The 21,106-nt window shown below is 41.4% G+C and overlaps 1 protein-coding gene across 1 annotated transcript in view; it reads right to left on the bottom strand.

Moving 5' to 3' along the window:
- Positions 1-21,106, bottom strand: part of LIMCH1 (LIM and calponin homology domains 1) — a 279,812-nt gene that overhangs the window by 94,876 nt on the left and 163,830 nt on the right. Inside the window, exons 4-6 of the mRNA XM_019552844.1 lie at positions 9,051-9,157; positions 5,641-5,671; positions 1,832-1,942 (exon numbers count right to left, since the gene is read on the bottom strand). Coding sequence (XP_019408389.1) covers positions 1,832-1,942; positions 5,641-5,671; positions 9,051-9,157 — 249 coding nt within the window. The remainder of the gene's footprint in view (positions 1-1,831; positions 1,943-5,640; positions 5,672-9,050; positions 9,158-21,106) is intronic.

Genomic DNA, 21,106 nt, shown 5'->3' with positions numbered 1-21,106 from the left:
TCCTCTGTCTCCAAACTTTATCTCCACAAGATCATAAAATAATAATCTGAAGCCTTGGCATTTTTATGCACAGTAAAGGAGTATAGGACTTAATATACCTGGTGCTTATATCTGACACTTTTTTTGTGGGTGAGCCAAGGTGGAGGGGAAGAGGAGAAAGGAAGAAAGGAAGAAAACAACTCTTTGAAAGGCTGATGTAATAAAAACATTATTCTTAGAAAATGCTCAGGATTTTAGAAGGATGGATAAAATTCAGGACAATGGATAAGCACTCTCAGTAAGGTAGCTGAAGACATCTTAAATTTAATCTATTCCATTTATGTAATTTACATGTACACAATGCAGCTATTGCTTTATGGCTGACTTCCCTTGGCTTATTCTACCCACCCTCCTGTGCATGCTTCCCAGCCCCACTTTTTCTTGTATTTCTCCCCCCAAAATAAATAGACAATTTTTTTCTCTTAACTTATTCCTCTGGCTAGGTTCACACAGCCAGTAGGCTCGCCTAAAGAAGATGACTCAAGGAGGAAGAGAATCAGCTTATCCTAAAGCTTTGTCCTCCCACTAGAAAGTACAGGAAAGTAGGAACTACTGCATGTTGGCCAAGTGCATTCCTACTCTTCAGGGGTATAATACAGGGGTATAATTTCCTGGATCTGCCAGCAAGACAAACAACAACAGGGAGCAATGAGGCAAGAGCAATGACTAACTGTTCATGCTTACGAGCTGCCAACTGGAATGAGATAGACTACCACATACCTTGTAAGCCAGACAGAACAAGAGTCTTCTTTTTTTCTTTTTTCTTTTTCTTTTTTTTTTTTTGAGGTAATGGATGAAAAAAATGTCCAGGAAGGTATACCAATATTCACTGCAGCTCAGGGTAAATGTCCTAAGCCTTGTTTCAGGGGATTGCTTTGTGCTAGCCAGCATGACACAGCTGACTTGTAGGAAGAGCGATCATTATCTGCACTGGCCTCATGCTAGCAGCAAGACCTGAAGGGTCTGCAAACCAATCCCCCAAACCATTTTCAGCAAGTATTTAGAATCTGGCAAATGCAGATTATCAAAGTTCTCTTGCCTGTGAAGCAAGTACTCATTCCCTCCCCAAGCCTCTGTGGCTTTATCTGCCTACTGAAAAAGTATATACTTTGCTTTGAACATTGTAATGAAGCTGAAAACAGGATAAGGAAAGAGCTATCCATAAAGCTTTATGTTCAGACATCTTCTCTTTAAGCTGATCTTCCTGGGCTAGGCAACTCTGTACTGCTAACTTTAGTTACTACTTGCAATAAACTGGCACATTCTTTTAAAGTAAGTTGCATACAATTTCCCATCTTCTTCCATCCATCTTTCTCCATTCAACTGGTAATGGACAACTTAATTTCCCATGAATGGCAAATTCAGCTTGCTATACACAACAAATTCCTGGTCAAGAGCAAACTGCTCATCCACCTGACTCTTCCTGTTCCTATGACTAGTCAAGGGTCTGCTCTATATATTAGGGCAATTCAGAGCACCACAAACTCTGAAAACTGAGGATGGCTGACATTTTAAAACTGAGACATAAGAGTCTAAAAAAAATATGAAAATTAAGGTATAATTTTCCAAGTCCTTTGTTGGCAGCTGCTGCACTTTTAATCCTACCAGTAAAAATCACCTGCCAATATGTATCAACGTTTTAGTACTTCTAAAACGTTACTTAGGAACTCATTCGATAGCCCACCATTCCTACTCTACTTCCACAATAATGGACACTAAACAGAATTTTTGTGACATGAATCTTTAACCAATGAAAAGCTAATGTGCATTCCCCAAAATGAACAAGAATTACCTTTCTCATCTGTGCCAGCAATCCTTCAAATTCCCTCAGGTTCAGTGCTGCTCCATTATACGAAGTGCAACTGTTTGCTGCTTTCCCCAGCCAATAAATGGTGACTAATACCTGCAGAAGTTAATAAGCTTTAATTGAAGCCATGTACCCAATTACTTTCCTTAATTTACTTTTCCTAAGTATCTCTAATTAATTCCAAATTACACAGAATAACTGGCAGGGTTGAGGATCTATTAGAGATCTGAGTTCCAAGTTTTACATAAGGACAGATCTGTCAATAATTAAAAGTAAATATGAGGCATTTATCAAAGGTAAAATAATACTAGAGAATTTGGTGCAACAGATTACAGCTTAATGAAAAATGTATAAAAATTGAGTATCATGTAATACCTGGCTGGAAAAAGGTAGCAGGCATAAATTTCACTGGTAAAAAACTGCAGCACTCTCAAATGTGCTAAGTGAAGAGAGCTCTAAAAGAACCACTTTCTAATAATGCAAGTTGCTATTATTTTTACATTTTTTCCCCATGACATTTTCATTTGTTTAATTCCAACACACATGACAGCTTGATTCACAAAAGATTAGTTTAGTAGAATCACAGGAAAGTGAGGCTGGAAGGGGCCTCAGGAGGTCATATAGTCCAACCTTCTGCTTCATCATCCTTAACTAAACCATCCCAGCATTTGTCTAGCTCAGTGAACCCTGGAACTGGGGAGTGCCTAGGCTGCTAAGATTGAAGCACAACATTAGTACTGTTAGGAGTGCAAACACCCATACATGTTTCATAAGATAAATGCAGAGATTTCAAATAGGATTCCATAGTTAAAAGTGTTCTCTTTCTGAGTTTCTTTCCAACAAAATAACTGCTTCATTCTTTTCCATAGTTAAAAAGAAAGTGAAGCCTAAGGGGTGCCTTGAATCTAACAAGGGATGCTTTGAGTCTAAAAAGGTTGACAATCACTAGTCTAACCTGTTCTTAAAAACTTCCAGTGCTGGGAATTCCACAACCTCCCGGGCAACCTGTTCTAATGCTTAATCACCTCACAATGAGTTTTTCCCCAATAACCAACTTAAATTTTCTTTGCTCATTTTAAGCAATGAAAACTGCAGGCAACTTGTCCAGTTGCCTGCAGCCCACAAAGTTGTTTATCATGATTCTCTGCATAACTACCCATTAGGTATACGAAGACTTATCAAATCCCTCCTTCATTTCACCAGACTAAATAGCCCCAGTTTCCAGTCCAACCTTCTCTCACAAGTCACCTTGCCCAAAATGGTTTTTGTTCTCCACTTGATTCTTTCCAATTTGTCCACATCCCTCAAACAGTGACACTCAACCTTTTGGCCCCACAGGTCAGGTAAGTGTCATAGGGCCTGTCTCCGGGATGGATTGGGCGTTGGGGCTTCACACTGCCTGCTCCCTGCCCTGTGCTGATATTGGGTCCTGGGGGCCCAGCACTACCCATTCCCTCTTCCTATGCACTGGGATTGGATCCCAGGGGCCTGGTGCCTAGTTCCCCCCCACCACATGCTGGGATTGGGTCCTGTAGGTCCAGCACCACCCGTCTTCCAGCTCCCCACACTGGGATTGTGCCCTGGGGCCCTGTACCATCCCCACTTGGCCTTATGCACTAGAGTCAAGTATAGGACCTGAGGCTCCTTGTGGGTTTGGAAATTTAGCAGAAGAACATGCAGCCAAATTTCCAGGCCCATGGGGAGTCCCACAAGCTGGATAACATAGTGCTGCAGGTCAGATCTGGCACATAGCCTGGTGGTTGAGCATCCATGCTCCTAAAGAATGGTGCCCAAATGTGGATACACTACTCTAGGTAACATTTCACTAGTGCTGAGAGTGAAAGAATCACTTCCCTTGACTTGTAAGCAATGTACCAGCTCATACCATTCAGCTTACTATTGACTTCTTGCCAAAAAGAACACACTATTTACTTATATTAAGTTTATGGTCCACTCTCACCCCCAGGTCCTTTTCTGCAGTACTTCAACCTTGCCAGCTGTTCCCCTGTCTGTAAATGCAACTGGTCTATCTTAAAGTCAAGGACTTTGCACCTGTCCTTCAATTTCATTTGATTAATTTCAGACCATCTCTCCCATTGATCCAGGTCATTCCTAATCCTATTCTTCAAAACATCTGCAACTCCACCCACCTTGATACCACCTGCAAATTTGTTAAAGTATACACTTAATCCTATCTTCTAGTCTGGATCATTAATGAAGACAAAATACAGTAGCAGACCCAGGACAGACCCCTGGGATACTCCGTCATTGCCTCCTCCCCTTGTTTTAATCAGTACTAATGAATAATGAATTTGAAACAGTAAGTTAAATAATATTAAGTATTAGATTTCAAATGTATTGTCACAATACTATGTTAGTATAGCAGTACTGCATCACAAGCATGAAATAATGCGTGTTATAAAATAATGCAAAATAAAAAAATTCAAAGTGGAATTTCCCCCTAATTTTTTTCTTTACTTAGAAAAAGAATGGTGGAAATGTCATCTAAATAGGTAAAATCACATGAAAACTTTGATTTTTTTAAACCAGATTTTTTTCCTGACAAGAAAAAAAAGAAAAAAAAAAAAAGGAAGAGTCCAGACAAAGTTTTCCAGCCCAGCATTTCTCAGTACATAACCAAGTCATGGAAAAATCACTCTTGTTAACAAGTTAAATGAAAACACTTGCAGACAAAATGGTGTTAGCAGCCAGGAGGGCTGTCCAGTTCGTTTTCCTGCCCAATGTTGCAAGGAAGTTTATGCTATTTTTGTTTATATGCCAGGATTATCTCCTCCCCGCTTCTTCATCTGGGGATGAAAAATATCTTTCCAGTGTCACATTAATAGGCAATTTTGACCTACAACATAGGAAGATGCATTGGAAATTTCTTCATTACAAAGAAAGATGCTTCCCAAAACAAAGCTGTCTTGCTTGTAAAAACAACACATTTATACAAAAAACTTTTAGCTAATTTCCTCAAAACAGACACCCAAAATGTCACTGAACTGAGATATTGTATCTTAATATGCTTGAAGAGGAAGCTACTTCTCTGCTGATGACCAGAGAAATAATATAAAATAATTGTGCATATTTACCTGTAGCCATGATTACTGGCTTGAAAAATTATTAGGAGACAGTCTTGGCATTTCCTTACAGTCTCTAGCGAGGGATGTCAGCCAAAGACAAATTGAATTTGCAGTAGTTAACAGCTGACAGAAGAGCCAGAAGGTTTGTTTGGCTTTAGAAATAACTAACTCTAGGATTAACAAAGTTCAGGCATTTCTTCTTTATTCTGCAATTACAGAATTATTACTACTGCCACCAATTTAAATCAGCAAGAAATCAAGATTAAACAGAACTGCCCACTCTGCCTTTAAAAGTGCATGTTCTTTGGAAATTCAATGAGAAAGCTAGGAAGTCTAATGGGAAATTAGTGCTCAGCAATTTATAGCTACATACAAAGAACACAGTCTGGCTTATATGCATATATTCTTGAAATACTTTGTATAGCTTTACTTTTGTCCATTTTATGCTAAGGTCAAAACAGTGTAGTTTTTGATGCATGTCAGCCAGAGTGGCTAGTTAAAACTGGACAGACAGAAGTTTATGTTCTTATTGTAATTAGAAACAAAGCAGTTCTATTTGTTTTTGCAAAGATGTTGCCTAGATTTTGTAAATTAGATAGCGTAGAACTTTACAGAAAACCCAGCATTTTAACTTTTACAGTCTAAATTTTCATTTAATATAAACTCAGGTTTATCCTGAGAGGAAAGTAATGCAAATTATTTACTTACATTTTTCAGTTTCCTGCTATAGTCAATATTCCTGCATGCAATAAGAAAGAAAAAAAAGGGGGGGGAGGGTGGAAAATCAGAAAGCAGACACTTTCCAAGAGCATATATGCAGCAGATCACGTGTTTCCTCAGCATAGGCCTACAGGATGCTTCTGGTTGGAAACAGGAAAACTAAGATGATGTGGTGCACTTATTTATTAGTTGATAATGCTGGATTATTTTGCCACCATGACCACAATTACTAAATTAGAATGCTTTCCCTGTAAAAGAAAAATAGGTTTGCAGCAGTCCCTCAGTAATGTAAGCCACTGCCAAGAGTATTTCATTTATACAGAGCTGCTGATTTGGGGAAAAGGAGGCCTAAGTCCTGAAATCTACTCTATAATAATTCAAGGATTAATTTCTGCCCTGTAGTATGAAATACATAGGAAGGAACTACATACGCAAAGGTCAAGGAAGAATTCAGCTCCAGATTTAAATACAGCAAGTCTCAATAGGAAAGTGAACATGCAGAAAAAGAGAGAGAGAGAGAGATGAAACAGTAAGAAGACCCTGCAAAAACAGTCTTCTCTACTTCTCCTCTATTGTAAGATGTAAATTCCTAAAGCAGAAAATGTATTTAGAATGTGCAAAGAGGAGAGCAGTTTTCACACTAAGCCAATATACTCCTGGGCTAGATTTCCTCAACACGGCTGGAAGGTTTAAGTTAGGAATTGTAAAGTATGAAGTTGGTTGTACAAACACAAACTATACCTCAGCTTTAATTTATGCTGGAGAAAGAAACTTTTGTAGAATAGAACCTAGAGAAATGGATCTTGTTTGAATGTTGTACAAACAAATAAAAGTGGCATGCATTAAGCGGAGACTGTCCCCAGGTTGGTAATAAGCACTAACTCCATTAAATACTCTATTAAGTCAACTGAGTACATTTTCTCTCTGGAGAAAAAACAAATCGAAAAGGTCTTACACTTATGGGAATATTGAAAGCCCAGAAAATGAAAAACATTCAAATAATTTTTCTTGATCCCAAAACTTGTGGCATATATATGCTAAGAAAGCTAAATGGTGTTCATATTTTTTCATACTAAAAATGCACTGGAAAAGAAAGTATAAGTAATCAACTGTGAAAATCTTTAAAGCATTAGATCATGTATTTTGTAGCTGGATAATCTAAAAATTGGACTAAATAGGGCATACTTCGCTTAGAACACATAAGAAAGATACCTAAAAACTAAAAATACACTTTTATCTTAGTTATGTGTAGTGATGCCATAGGTTTATTTTTGTAACATTGAATTCTCGCCATCATTGCTATAATTATTGCTATAATAATCACTGAAACTCACAGCAGACAGAGGCATGTTCCTTGTTTTGACGTCTAGTTTACAGAAGACAGCTATGGACATTTTTCATTGAAAGAGTAATGAATTTGGCTTCCATATCTAGCTCAGTTGCCCACCATTAACTTGGAGAGTGCAGGGATATTGGTTGATTTCTACAGCTGCCTTGCTTGAAGGGTGTCATGAGTGAGCCATGCCAAATCAATCTACCATTGTGCTTAAGTGTGGGTTTTCCCTGGTCTCCACAGTTGCATCCTTTTGGTTTAACTCAGGGCTGTCTAACTTTGAAGCAGCTGGGGGCTGCATGTTGCACAGGCCACATCAGCAAGCACCTCTGGGTCATACCTACCCCACTGCACTGTGCACATGGGCAGATCTTCTCCCCAGCACTGCATACATAGGCAGTCCCCACCTCAAGTCCCTCACTGCCCTCTGTGGTGGGCTCCCACAGAGCCATGGCCTGTGCCACTCCAACCTCTAGTTTTAATTTTGAAAACCTGAATTTGTCTGGATAGCACTTGGGTGCTCTCAAGCCTACTAGCTTCTACTGTAAAAAGGAGGTAGAAATGGAGAACTCCTGAAATTTAGAAAACTATGGAAACTATTGTGCTAACATGGATACATCTGAATAAGATTTAGTTAAAATAACCTTTGCAGTTAAGTGAAGCAAAGCAAAGCCCTTCACTCAACTCAACAGCATTTCTTTGTCTATAAAGCAATACGTTTTGAATATCGCATCTGATCAGTCCCCAGGCATCAAAGAGTGCTCTAGACAGCTGTGGGCAAAACACCAATTTCATGAAAATGGAAAAACCAGAAACCTTGATCTCCTCTGCTGTAAATGACAGGAAATTCTTGTTTGTTTTTAGTGCTCTCATTGCCCTAGTCTGTCTTGATGGGATGATCTTTGAAAGGAACAACTGCTCAATTGTTAGGGAAGCATCCTGGGATTTGAATAACCCAGGCTAAAATTTGTGCTGTCTCAGATTGTGTGGGGAGAGCTTGAACAAGTCACTCACTCACTCTATGCCTCAGTTCTCCATCTGTAATATGGGATTAATATTTTCTAATTTCACAGAGATTTTGTGGATAAACACTGATAGCCAAGGATTAGATGCACTTTATAATAAACAGTGGCCATAAAATTACCACCGTTGATCAAATGTAAATGATTTTCTTAACAATTCAGCAGAATAGCTTTGCCTGCCAAAGTTCTTAGCATCTGTGTGCCACATTACATGCTTCAGGAAAATCTTTCATGTTGTAATGTATTGCTCTGGCTGAGTATTACTTTTCATTCTCATAGTTTACACAAGAAGTCTCATGCCCAAATGAAAAGCTTGGTAAGATTATTCTACAATATATTGTTCTCATCAGAAAATGAACTGTCTACACCTTTTTCTGCAGAGACTGTGGAGGCTTCTATCAGTTGTTCAAAATTACTGATCAGTGTCTCATAAAACATCTTGAAAACAGTTTAATTGAAATGGCAAGGCCTTTTTTCAGCCCACACAGCTCACTAATTAAACAGACAAGAAAATGTTATCATTCTAGATTGTTTGTTAACAGTTAGTTTATTTTTGTCTAAAGTAAAATGGGATTTTAAAGCATTCTGTTCAATCTGACAGACAATAAAGAAAAAATTCCCTCTCAGAGGAAGCAGCTAGTTTTGAACAAGATGGTCTAATCTTGACAACACCATGCATTCTGCAAGCTTAGTTCCTATGTTAGCTTTATGTAGATGCTGATATTCATATACCTTTTAGTTCATTTTGTAATGCCTACAATTAAACTGCATATAACCATGGCATTAAGACTGCCTATATATGTGCTCGGGGCAGGTAGGGAGGGGTGTTTCAATTAAAGCCATTCCCAGAGAGCCACTCTAATTAAAACACATCACCTGCAGGGTCTTACACATATGATGATGAGGCCACGCGGAAGCATTCTAATTAGAATGAGGAACAGACTCAATAAATCGAGTCCGCTCTGATGCGTTCTAATTAGAATGCAATCCAACATGTGTATAGACACTCTAAAGCTTTAAATACAAACTGCTGTTATACTTACTTGACTGTTACTCTATTTGATGCATCTTGAAGATCTCCTGGATCAAAAAGTTGAGATTCTTTAAGACCCAGCTCCTTGCAGCCTCTTAAGAATAAGATGATATTGTCCTGAAATTAGACAAACAAAATTCAACTCTTCTTTAACACAGGAAATTCTCTCAATGAATCAACCCCTGGCACTCTGGCTGACCTAAATGAATGGATAATTCCCAGTGGCTTAACCCACCAAGTCTAGGCATTATAAAAGCATTATAAAAATCTCTCTTTGACATTTCCAGAGGGGAAAAAACCTGCATACTTCATTTAAAAAGAAAAATCTGTAACAAAAAATAGTTCAAGTAGTTCTCTTTTGCAGGAATCAAACAGCAATATATGTCCACACACAAAACTGCTGTTAATTTCCAAATAGGTTATGTCAACTGCTTGCAACCCTTTAGCACATTGCATAGTACCTGTCTAATGTTCGGTCTTGAAGCAACCAAGAAGAGACGGTATGTAACAGTAAATCACTATTTTGTGTATGATATTGATTTACAGCATGCTTGTATGATTTGTATATTGTTAACTGCTCCTTGTTAGTATAATTAGCCCTTTCCTCCTTCCTCAGGTAAACAAAGATTAGGAGGAGAGAGCTAAGCCCTTCTTCTTCAGAGGTGTCAAGGTATAAAGCTGCAACAAACAAGGAAAGACACCATAGGATTGGAAGGGACCACCCAGCTCACTGAGTCCATTACTCTGAAACCTTAGATCTCCATGTAATAAATAACAAGTCCAAAAGTGTCCACAAGAACACTCTTTCTAGACATTCTTAGGCATAAACCACAGAGCACTGGACTTTTTCATGACAAACTTAGGACCTTTTTGTACTAAAGAGTTGATCCTCATAAAGAACAATGTGCCCCAGGAGGAGAACAGGAGAGATCAAGGACACTATCACAGGGATGCAAATCATTGGTAGTTAAGTAAAAACTGCACCAATCTAATTAAACCAGTGTTCATTCAGGGATATACACTCTTATGGAGACTTGAGAGGCTCGTTTTATTTTATCTTAAATCAATACATACAAACCTTTTCCAACCAAAATGAAAGTGAGCATACATGGATTAGTACTGATTAAACTAAGCCAGAAATACACCTCTAAAGTCATTGTAGACAAAGGAGCAGCTGTAGCAGAACATCAGGAAAATCCAAAGGGGTTTGAGTGGGTGACTGAAGGTTGGATATGGGGTTAAAGACTGAAAGAATTACTTAATCTAAACCCTCATCTCTTCTGTACATTAAGATGACTTGTCACCCGACTAGCTGGAGGGAAATAGTGAGGCCATAAGGTGTGCCCAATCATTAGAGAAGCATCTTGAATTTCAAAAATAAGCTAAAGGGGAAGAACGGCAAAAATGTATGGGGAGACAGAAGAGGAGACAACTTTTCACCTTGCCCTAAAGCCCTCCTCATCTACTGCTCTGTGAGGGGAAGCAATTATATATTAGAGTTCTCAAAACTGTCATATTTGGTTGCACCTGTGCTTACATTCCTGGGGAAAATCTACAACTAAGCACAAAAACATTTTTATTTTTTTCCAGAGTACAGTGATCAACAAGTTAATTGGCTGGATATTTAGGATGCCAACATGGGTAAACATGAAGCTGGTTTTACCAACTACATTACAAAATCTGGGCTCCAAAATTTAGAGAGGTCCAGGTTTCCCTCCACAACTAATACCTCCCAGGGCAGCCAGGGGTAGAAGGATCAGCACTTGCAGGAAAGAGTCTGACTCTGAGAGACATTCGTGGCATGAAAAGATGCTTGTAAAATTCCAATCTGTTTTGTAATTTCCATTAGTTTTTCCACAGTACTTCTAACTCAAATGTGAATAATACTGTGTCTTGCCTTTTAAACAGTATTGTGCATTTCCAAGTGGTGGGTGGCACAGTGTTCAAATATAATAAAAATGTAACAGCATTTAAAAAAAAAAAAATCAAACTTTTACAACAATACAGATACTCCTCACTTAATGTTGTTCTGGTTAACATTGTCTTGTTATTACGTCACTGATCTATTAAAGAACAATCTTGTTTAAAGTTGTGCAATGTTCAGTTATAACGTTGTCTGGCCGTCACCTGTTAGTAGGTAAGTATTGTGACGTAATTGGATTCATTTAACATCCTTTCGCTTAAAGTTGCATTTTTCAAGAATGTAACTAGGACATTAAGCAAGGAGTAGCTGTATATAGAACAGATATACTAACTTAATGGGAAACAATGAAAGGGTGAGATACCTTTGGGGATTTTGAACAGTGCCCTCACCTGAAGGTGAGACATTCCAGTCCAACCTATGCCACCAATGACCAACAATGGCTGTTTGGTGGCCGCTGTGAATAGGTTTCTCAGTTCGCTTATTAATGGTTAAGTTTCAACATCACAAAGATCCACCATCAGTTCTACAGCTTGTTTTGTGTATGTCATTGTAGTGGCTGCCCCCCATACAAGTAACATTTGCCTTTAAACAGTATCTAAATGTATATCCTGCTTCGTAGCATTTCCAACTGTATGGACCTCTTTCCTGATTTGGCTCAGCTCTACTCAATGTTATAGCTATTGGTTTTCTTAAATTGAATCTGCTGAAGAACATGAAAGAAAAGAGTCAAGAAATGAAGGTTTTATCTCTGAATTGTAAGAAATTTTAATGACCAAGTCATTTGATTTCTTCACCTTCTGAGAGAGATATTGCTTCCCTATATAACTAGAGGTGCTCCAAAGTGCAGCTTAAAATATAACTATTTTTAAAACATCAAATGAAGATGTTAAATGCATACTCTTTTTAAGTCACAAACACCTGTAGGTTTAACACAGATGGGTACTAAAATGGGGAAAGATGCATTTTCTTTTTTAAATCATCTTAAGTATAAAAATATCTAGAAGCTAAGTAAAATGTTGCAAACATACGTAGGAGAATTAGAAAATGTATTTTTAACAGTTTCAATATGAACAGCAACGTACAATTAATTTAGTGCATTTGGAGGAGATTGACTAACTGATCATCATTCACAGGAAGGTAAAGTCACAAATGGGGTATTAGCATAGGTTAAAAAACAATCGTTTGATCAGGCTATATGCGCCTATAAAACAACAGTATTTAAATCCTGCTAGTTACTTTTGTTTTCTATTTATGAGACAAAATAGAATCATTTCAATCAAGACAACATCCTCTTGTCATTTGTCTCCTGAAATAAAGAGGAAAAGTAAAGTTAAGGGTTAAGCTTTCTTCATTTGCCAACTCACTGGATGTTAAACTAAGCAGATACTTACTATTTATAAACCTACACAAGTTATAAAAACTGGCAGCTCATTGAAGACAAATATTTCAGAACAGCGACAAACACAGGATACAGATATATGATGCACTGCAAGTAAGAAGCAACAAATCCAACGCATGCCTGACAGAAGTCATTGGGCTTGCTGTTAGTAAACCTATATTGCTTATAAAGATTACACATTCAACTTGCTGGTGTAAAAGTTGTGCTAGACTGATGCTTAGTTCAGACTGGAAAGGTTCAACCTGTATATGAAACATCACAAGCTTTAACAAGTGAAATTCAACAGTCATATTTCACTTTCATGAGGCAAAAACAGCCTCTCCACTTAATGTGCTCTGTTATGATAAAATTTTCCCACACACAGTGTGACCAGATGAATTACAAAATCCCTGTTCCTGCAGGAAATGGAAATGCATAGTTCTTTAGAATACGCACCCTGTAAAGTCACTATAGAGTCAAACAGCAGCGGTGCTAACTCACAAGATATTGTACACCCATGTGAATCAAATATTCACAGCAGGCAGGCTCTCGCCATAGTAATTTCTGATTGGATGCAAAGGCCAGCAGCTTGAATTTGGCCCACCTCAGCCCTTTTACTTTTCACAAGTGCAAAACAAAATATTCACCTTGTCTTTACAATACTGCCAGTAAGACCAGCAACTTCATGGAACATGCTTTTGACAAATGTATTGGCAGGCCTGAGGTTATATATGTACGGTAAATCACAAGGTGGTGGGCAATGCACAACAGACACCTACATAATGTCAGGATGCTGTGTCAAGTATAACACCCAACCACCTTCTAAATGATTGGCCATTACTTCCCAGTAAGCACTACTAGGTGTGAAGGTTTTTTCATAGTGGCAAATTACTGTAATTTGGAAATCTATTCTATTCTAGAAATAAAATTTAAAAAATTAAAACCCTGCAAAATGAAAGTCTAGAAATTTTGCAATTCAGGCTGGTCATAGATTTCATAGATTACAGAGTCAGAAGGGACCAAATAGATCATCATGTCCGACCCCCTGCCCCTGGCAGGAAAGAGGACTGAGGTCAAACAACCCTAGCCAAGTGATTGTCAGGCCTCCTCTTCAAGACCTCCAAGTTTGGTGATAGGACCACCTCTCTTGGAAGCCCATTCCAGACTCTGACCACCCTTATTGTAAAAAAATTCTTCCTAATGCCTAACCTAAATCTACTCTCCACTAGTTTGCACCCATTATTCCTAGTTACTCCCTGGGGCGATCTGGTAAACAGTGCATCCCCAATTCCCCGCTGTCCTCCCCTGATAAATTTATAGGCAGCCACAAGGTCACCCCTCAGTTGTCTTTTGTATAGGCTGAAGAGATCCAGATCTCAAACTCTCCTCATAGGGTCTTTCACAGAGACCATTAATCATGCGGGTGGCCCTCCTCTGAACCCTTTCCAGATCCTCCGTGTCCCTCTAGAAGTGCAGCACCCAAAACTGGACACAGTACTCCAACTGCGGCCTGACCAATGCCACATAGAGGGAAGCATCACCTCCCTCAATCTGTTGGTCATGCATCTGCTAATACACGACAAGGTCCAATTGGCTTTGTTGATGGCCTCGTTACACAGATGGTCCATGTTCATCTTGGAGTCAACTATGACTCCAAGATGTCTCTGAGCTGCTGGGGAGGACATTCCCCAACCTGTAGGTGTGCTGGTGATTCCTCCTTCCTAGGTGGAGTACCTTACATTTATCTTTGTTGAATTACATCCTATTATGTTCCACCCATTGGTCTAATCTGTCCAGGTCATCCTGTAACTGCTCCCTGCCCTCTGGTGCATTAACTTTGCCCCATAATTTGGTATCATCTGCGAACTTGGAGAGGGTGCTCAACACACCCGCATCCAAATCACTGATGAAGATATTAAATAATACCAGCCCAAGGACTGAACCCTGAGGGACCCCACTGCCCACCTTCTTCCAGGCTGAAAATGACCCGTCAACCACCACTCTCTTGGTGGGGTCCCTAAGCCAGTTAGCCACCCACCTGACTGTGTAGGCATCCATTCCACAGCCTGTTAGCTTCCCTATGAGAATAGGATGTGAAACTATGTCCAAGGCCTTCCTAAAATCCAGGTAGATGACATCAGCCCCCGCTCCTGTCAAGGCAGTGTGTGACCTGGTCATAAGAGACTATAAGGTTCGTCAGGCAGGGTCTACTTGCGACGAAACCATCCTGGTTTCCTTTCAGCACCGTTCCCCCTGCTGGGCTTTCACAAATACACTCTTTGATGATTTTTTCCCAGGGATAGAGTATTTTCCCAGGGACAGAGGTAAGACTGACTGGCCTAAGTTACCCAGCTCCTCCCTTCTCCCTTCCTTAAAAATGGGCACCACATTAGCCTTTTTCCAGTCCTCAGGGACCTCGCCAGAGCACCATGAGAGCTCAAACAGCTGTACCAGCAGCTCAGCAATGACACTGGCCAATTCCTTCAGCACCTGTGGATGGAGGTTATCCGAGCTTGCTGACTTGTACCCATCCAGCCCTTCCAAATGCTCTTTAACTAAGTCAGCACTAACCTTTGGCAGTCTGGTGCTTTTTGGACATCTGTCTATGCTCAAGGTAGGAGGATTGTCTTGGTCAATATTAAGGAATGCTGAAGCAAAGAACTCATTAAAGAGCTCTGCCTTTTTGTCTGCATCAACCACCAACTGACCTGATTTGTCCTATGCAGGGGCCCTATGCTACAAGATATTTCATGCTGATGAAATCCATACATTTCATTCCAACATAGGATTTTTCTTTCTTTTTTTTATTAGGCGCACACAACAGGAAGGAATTTTCTGGTCCATCAAAGCTAGCCCTCAGCATCCACAAGCAATCATTCATCCAAAAAGATCCAGAAGAACAAACAACTCTAACCCGTCTCACACGCCATAGTCACAAAACACCCAAGGCACCTGTAGGATGACAGCAAGAGAGACAAAGTAGCCCTCAGTGCAGGATTCTGTAATGTAACATGAACAAGCTGAAAGGCCATTTTGAATAGTAAACTGAAATGTTCTGTTAAGGTCAAAATGTCATGTTTCTACACTACTGAAAGGCTTCCCAATTCTTGTGTTAAAAATTAGTTTTAGTAAAGGCAGCATTTCCACAAGAAGTTTCACTTTCCATGACCCAGTCAGTACCTTTCAACAGAAAAATATTCTATCAGGAAATCTGCACATAGATGTGGGTTTACTAGGATTTAGGAGCTTTGAGGTGATTTCACAGCTAGAAGGGAAACAACTGCTTCCAGTTCCAGGATCTCTGGTACTCTGGATCACTGCCCAGTCTGGTTCTGCTACAAAATATTTATTAAAACAACAAATGAGTTTAATAGAACAAAAAAAGAGAGCAAAGAGATACAGGACTAGTGAAGGTAGGAGGTAAAAAATTTACTAGTAGATCAGTTTGGTCTAGTTCTTACCTCTCCTCCTACAACAGGATTCTTTAGCTGAAAGATTTATAGCCCTATCTGCAGCAAGAGGCAATGGAGTTAAACAACTACCATGCACAGACAATACAAGGCAATACCAAGCTCTGCCCATTGCCAGGCAGTAACTTAGAAAGCAGACAAGAAGTAAAAAATTTAATACACACATAGTGGAAAAGGCAAATAAAAGGGTAGAAAAAATAGAAGGGAGAGCAGCAGAAAAAGTACAGACAACTGCCAACAGTTTCTGCCAACAGGCTGCCAGTAGGCTCTCGTCTTATACAAGTTTTCACAATAACAGGGAGATACAGGAAGGAATAGGATAATAAAGGAAGAATCTCTTCATGGAGACACCTCACAGAATCTCATAGAAACTACTCAGTTGATCGAATAACAGATATCACATCTACCCAAAGAACCTTGCCCGTCATAGAATCTCCTAACTTTGGAACCAAAGTATAACCCTGGAAAATGAGAGCTGTAGTAACTGGATCAGAATTCAGAAAGGATGAGAAGGGAGCCTCCTAGTAAAAATTGGTCAAAAGAAGACATGTCTGACTTCTCTCCCAACCATAATACTTGGTCCAATAAAAGACAACACAAAAATATCCCTTACCTCTTGTACATTTCCTGGACCACCACAGCTACATCAACATGCCAACCCTGGTCAAAAGAATGTGAAATTGCATGACCTTAAAGGGTACAAACTGAGGGAGGGAAAGAGAAGGGAAGGGCTTGAAGGAAAATCAGGAGTTGTCCACAACACCTGCAGATAGGACATTTCAATATCATTGCCTTTATGTGCCCAGCAGAAGAGACAATAAAATAATAAAAGCACGTAGGCAGAAAGCAAGGAAGACGTTTCTTTCTCAATAGCTCAATGTGGGGAGAGGAAATAAAAACAAAAAACAATGCAGCAAAGAAAATCCATCATCCACTTTAAAAAAAAAAAGAAAGAAGAGAAAATAGAAAAAGGCAGGGAAGAAAAACGGATGTTAGGGTACTCTGCAAATTCAATATACAAAAAGACAAATAAAAACCCTCAAGTATTTAGAGAGACTCCAAATCAAACTAATGAGGAATATTTCATACAGCCAGTAGACATTCAGCCCAGAATCTCAAAAGACACTTAAGAAACAGATTCTCATTTATTTGGCCAACTCTTATAGATATTCGAGGGAGTCAGGGGCCTAAAAACTGATGAAGATTAGCTACTTAATTGAGGGGAAGGGAGAGACTGGGAATCTTTTACCCTCAATAGGCCTTTGTACATACCATAAAATTGGCATTTAAAGTGGCTTAAGTGGCCTTCTGCACTGCTTTAATGGCATTGCTGTTTGTACTGAGTGACATATTCTGCTTTAAATGACTTCGTAATGCAACAAGATAAAACACCTCCAAGGTATTTTTATTTTCTACCTAACAAAGTGCAACAGTGCACAGGGCGCTGGAATCCAAAGTGGTCAGGGCTTGGTGGACTTTCAGCACCCCGTGCACCACCAGCACACTCAGTCACCCGCCTGCCACCTTGCTGCTCTGCCCCAGGGGCAAGCCAGCCATTCCCAGGCATCTCAAACAGTGGGAAAGCAGTGGGTATGGTGCAGGGGTGCTGGAGCCTACCTGCCTCTCCTGCAGCAGCCGTGGCAGGTAAGCTGCCACTGGATCACACAGCTCAGGCTGCAGGGGACCCCAGTGCTTTCCTCTACAAAGGCAAGGTCCACCAGGCAGCACCCATCCACTGGCATCCAGCATGGGCGCCACAGCTGTGGAGGGACCACTGGGCCCCACGCAGCTCAGGAGCTGGGGAGGATGAAGGGAAGCAGTGAGGAGCCTGATCTTTTTTTGTTTTGTTTTTTTCTCCCCGAAGCCTGCCTGCTTGCCCGAGCTGTGCGAGGGCCCAGTGCTTCTCTCCATGAATGCAAAGGGGCCGGTGCATCCCTCTGCGGCTGCAGTGCCCCCTCAGGGACTGCCCAGGCTGGGTGCCACCGGGAGGACACCACTGCAGAGGGAAGCACCGGGCTCCTACACAGCTCAGGGACCACTGAGCCTGCTGGCATCTCACCCCCTCCACTCTCCCCCACCACCGGAGGGGCAGGTAAGGATCAGGCCCCCACCCTTGTGTACGTCACAGGGGGTTATTTTGGTTTAATTTTCCTAAGTTGAACCGGTGGGTTTTTAAAAACCCACCACTTCATTTTAGAGAGAACTAAACTGAATTAAATCCCCATGGCATGTACAAGCACCCATTACTAATATAAAGGCTATAAGAGGGTTGCACCTGAAGAATAAGGAGAATCAGATAGGTATACGCTGGAAACCATCCTAACAAACAGAACGCGAGATCTGGAAACCAGGGGTGTCGGTTAGTAAGATATTGTGAAAATGGCTTGGTCTCAGCTCAAATACTTTGATAACACATGGGTACATCAGGAACACAGTAGCAGATACTCAGAAGCCTATTTCTCTTGACTCCTGTGGCAGCCAGCACAAGATGTCACTGCTAGCCCCAAACATACTGTTATATAGTAAAAACCCATTTACTCTGCATTAATAATTAAAGTGCTGTGATTTAAAACATATTCATATTTTCTTCCTCCCCTCCCATGAAAAACAAAACTAGAAAAGAGATCCACACAACTTATTACATAAAACACAAGACTAATACTAAGCACTTTTCTTCATAAGAATATTTACTCTCCAAATATCTAAAAGGCACTCATTGTTCAAAAATACAACCTTGCAATCCTGTAAGAAAAACACAGCACAATACAGTCCTCAGTCTATTAACAAATTAGGCTTACCACTTCACCAACTTCTAAAGGACAGGCACAATATAGTACTGACTGATCTGCTTTTTAAGCACCTAACCTACAGCAAAGTTTGTGCAAATATTATAACCATATTTTTATTTCCCTAGCACACTACTATTAGTAAATTTAGTAATGCTTAAAAACTGCAAATCAGACTTTTGCTCCTATGTTTTAGGCACTGTACAAACACAATGAAATACAATCCGGAGGAACTTGTGTCTGTTCCAGATGCACAGGTGAAGGAGATCATGGAGAGAAGTAAAGCACTTACAAGAGCTAGATGGATGGGAGGAACATGGGAAGCAAATAGCTGGCCAGCAAGAAGGGAAAAGATGTTCAGAATGACAGATAAAAAGCAGCTCTTTATTAGGGCTGTGCAAAGCTTCAGTAGCTGATCTGATCAGGAGGGAATTCGGCCCGATTAGGCGGTCAAATCTCTGAATCCGAATTGGGAGACCTGTTAGAAGCTTCCAAATCGATTCAGAAAGATTCAGAGATTCGGCAGGCTCACAGCCAACAGCAAACTGAGAAGAGGGAGGGAGATGGGATGATATTCCATATATGGAAAAGACAGAGGGTGGAGAAAGACTGTTCTGATATTGACATCCATAGCTGGCCAGTGACTGTGATCTTCCTGAGTTGCCTTCCAATTACAGTGCTCTGGGGGAGGGATGTAGAAACAACATATAAAGTTGTGTTTGAAGTGATCTGTGCTTTTTGTGAGCTGTCTCTCTCCTGGAGCAGCAGCGTCTGAAAGGCTCTGGCTTGTTATCTAGTCTCTCTTCTTGTAAGCTGAATCCGATCCTTTCCTACAATCTCTATTGTTATCCTTATCCAATCCTTTCAACTTATTCTTCCCCCAAAATCCTCTTATTTGTTCTTGTTAGTCTGTCTTGATCAGGGGTGGGTAAAATATGGCCTGTAGGCTGGATCCAGGGGAGGGCCGCAGCTGCTATCATCTGAAGCAGCCCCGATGGGCGAACCTGGAGCCAGCACGGAGCCCAGGCTGGGTGTGGGGCCAGGTTACAAGCTGGTGCTGAGCATGGGGAAAAGTGGCCTTTCACTCACTCTGTGGCCAGCACCCTGTGCTGTAGCCAGCACCCTGTGCTGTAGCCACTTGCAGCCTGTGTGGGGCTGCCTGTGCCTGCTCCAGACAGCCCCGCATGGGCTGCAAGCACCTGCAGCAGGGAGCGCCGGCCACAGGGCAGGGACACTTTTCCCCACACTCAGCACCAGATTCTTCCCTGCCGGTGAGCAGGGGGTCAGGGCTGTGCGCTGCCCCTGCCTGTACCATGGGGCTGGAGGGCACTGGGAGTGAGCAGGAGCATGGGGCCTGCACCTGTGTCCCGGGGCCAGTGCCGGTGGGGCCCAGAGCAGGGTGGCAGGAGCATGGGGTCCCAGCCAGCAGGGGCTCTGCTCCCCCCTCTCCTTTGCTGGTACAGCCCAGCCCAGCTCCACAGACCCCTGCCAGCCTGTGCCCAGCTTTGGGCCCCACTGGTGCTGGTCCTAGGACATTGGTCCTAAGACATTGGGACACTGGTCCCAAGATGGTGATCGGGGGAGGGCTGCTTACCCAGTTTTGGCAGGCTGTCAAGGGGTGGGGCTACCCATGCAGCCCTTGACAGCCTGCCAAAACTGAGTAAGCAGCCCTCCACCCAAAATAATTGCCCACCCCGGTCTTGATTCTTCCCCCCCCACAAAAAGAAATCTGTGTTTTTCTTGACAGCGTCTCATCACTGTGCAGGAAAGCACAACATATATTATGCACGCACACATTTTGCAGAACACCAAATATTCTAAAGCATGCTGGAAAGGCAGGTGCTGGCAGGGGAGAGATAAGAGGCAGAGGGAGAGCTGCAAGTTCCCACCACCCCAAACATAGATGCACCCTCTTTCCTGGCAGCAATGAGTCTTCTGCTGCTAGTAGGAGCAAGGAGGTGGTAGCAGTGCCTGCACCTGCACCACTAACCAGCAGCAGCATGACATTCTCCACCACAATTTCAGGTCCCAGCATAAGCCTTCCAGTGCCAGAGGAGGAGCTGGATCTAGAAGCAGAGGAGCTGAGGGCCGTAGCAAAGGAAAATCTGGTGAAGGAGGAGGAATCTGAGTTTGTGCTCCCCACACCTCGCAAAGTTCCTCTAGAGGCAGGTCTCCTTCTCTAGAAAGCACTTTGGGAGAGGTTGTGGGGCAGGTGACTCAGCTCCTCCTGTTGTTGCGTCTCTGCCTGGTGAGGAGGGGGATAAGACAGGATCCCCACCCTCAACCCAGAAACAGGTGGGTAGTGTAGTGTGGGATCATTTTGAGTTGGCAAATGATCCCAGGTATACTTTCTGCCAGCACTGTGTAGAAGTAATTGGCTTACTTGACTAGAAAAACAGAAAAAGACCAGATGTGCTGATACTGCTTAATTCAAATGTTCTGAGATAAGGAATCCGCATTCCTGCATTCCTTGGGCTATCTTGATATCTTGCTCTGTGGATTCCTGCA

The sequence above is a fragment of the Crocodylus porosus genome, unplaced genomic scaffold, assembly GCF_001723895.1.
Source record: "Crocodylus porosus isolate Cpor-Errol unplaced genomic scaffold, CroPor_comp1, whole genome shotgun sequence".
In the NCBI taxonomy this organism is placed as follows: Eukaryota; Metazoa; Chordata; order Crocodylia; family Crocodylidae; genus Crocodylus; species Crocodylus porosus.
The sequence above is the reverse complement of the archived record's forward strand: the minus strand, read 5'-3'. Positions and strand labels throughout refer to the sequence as shown.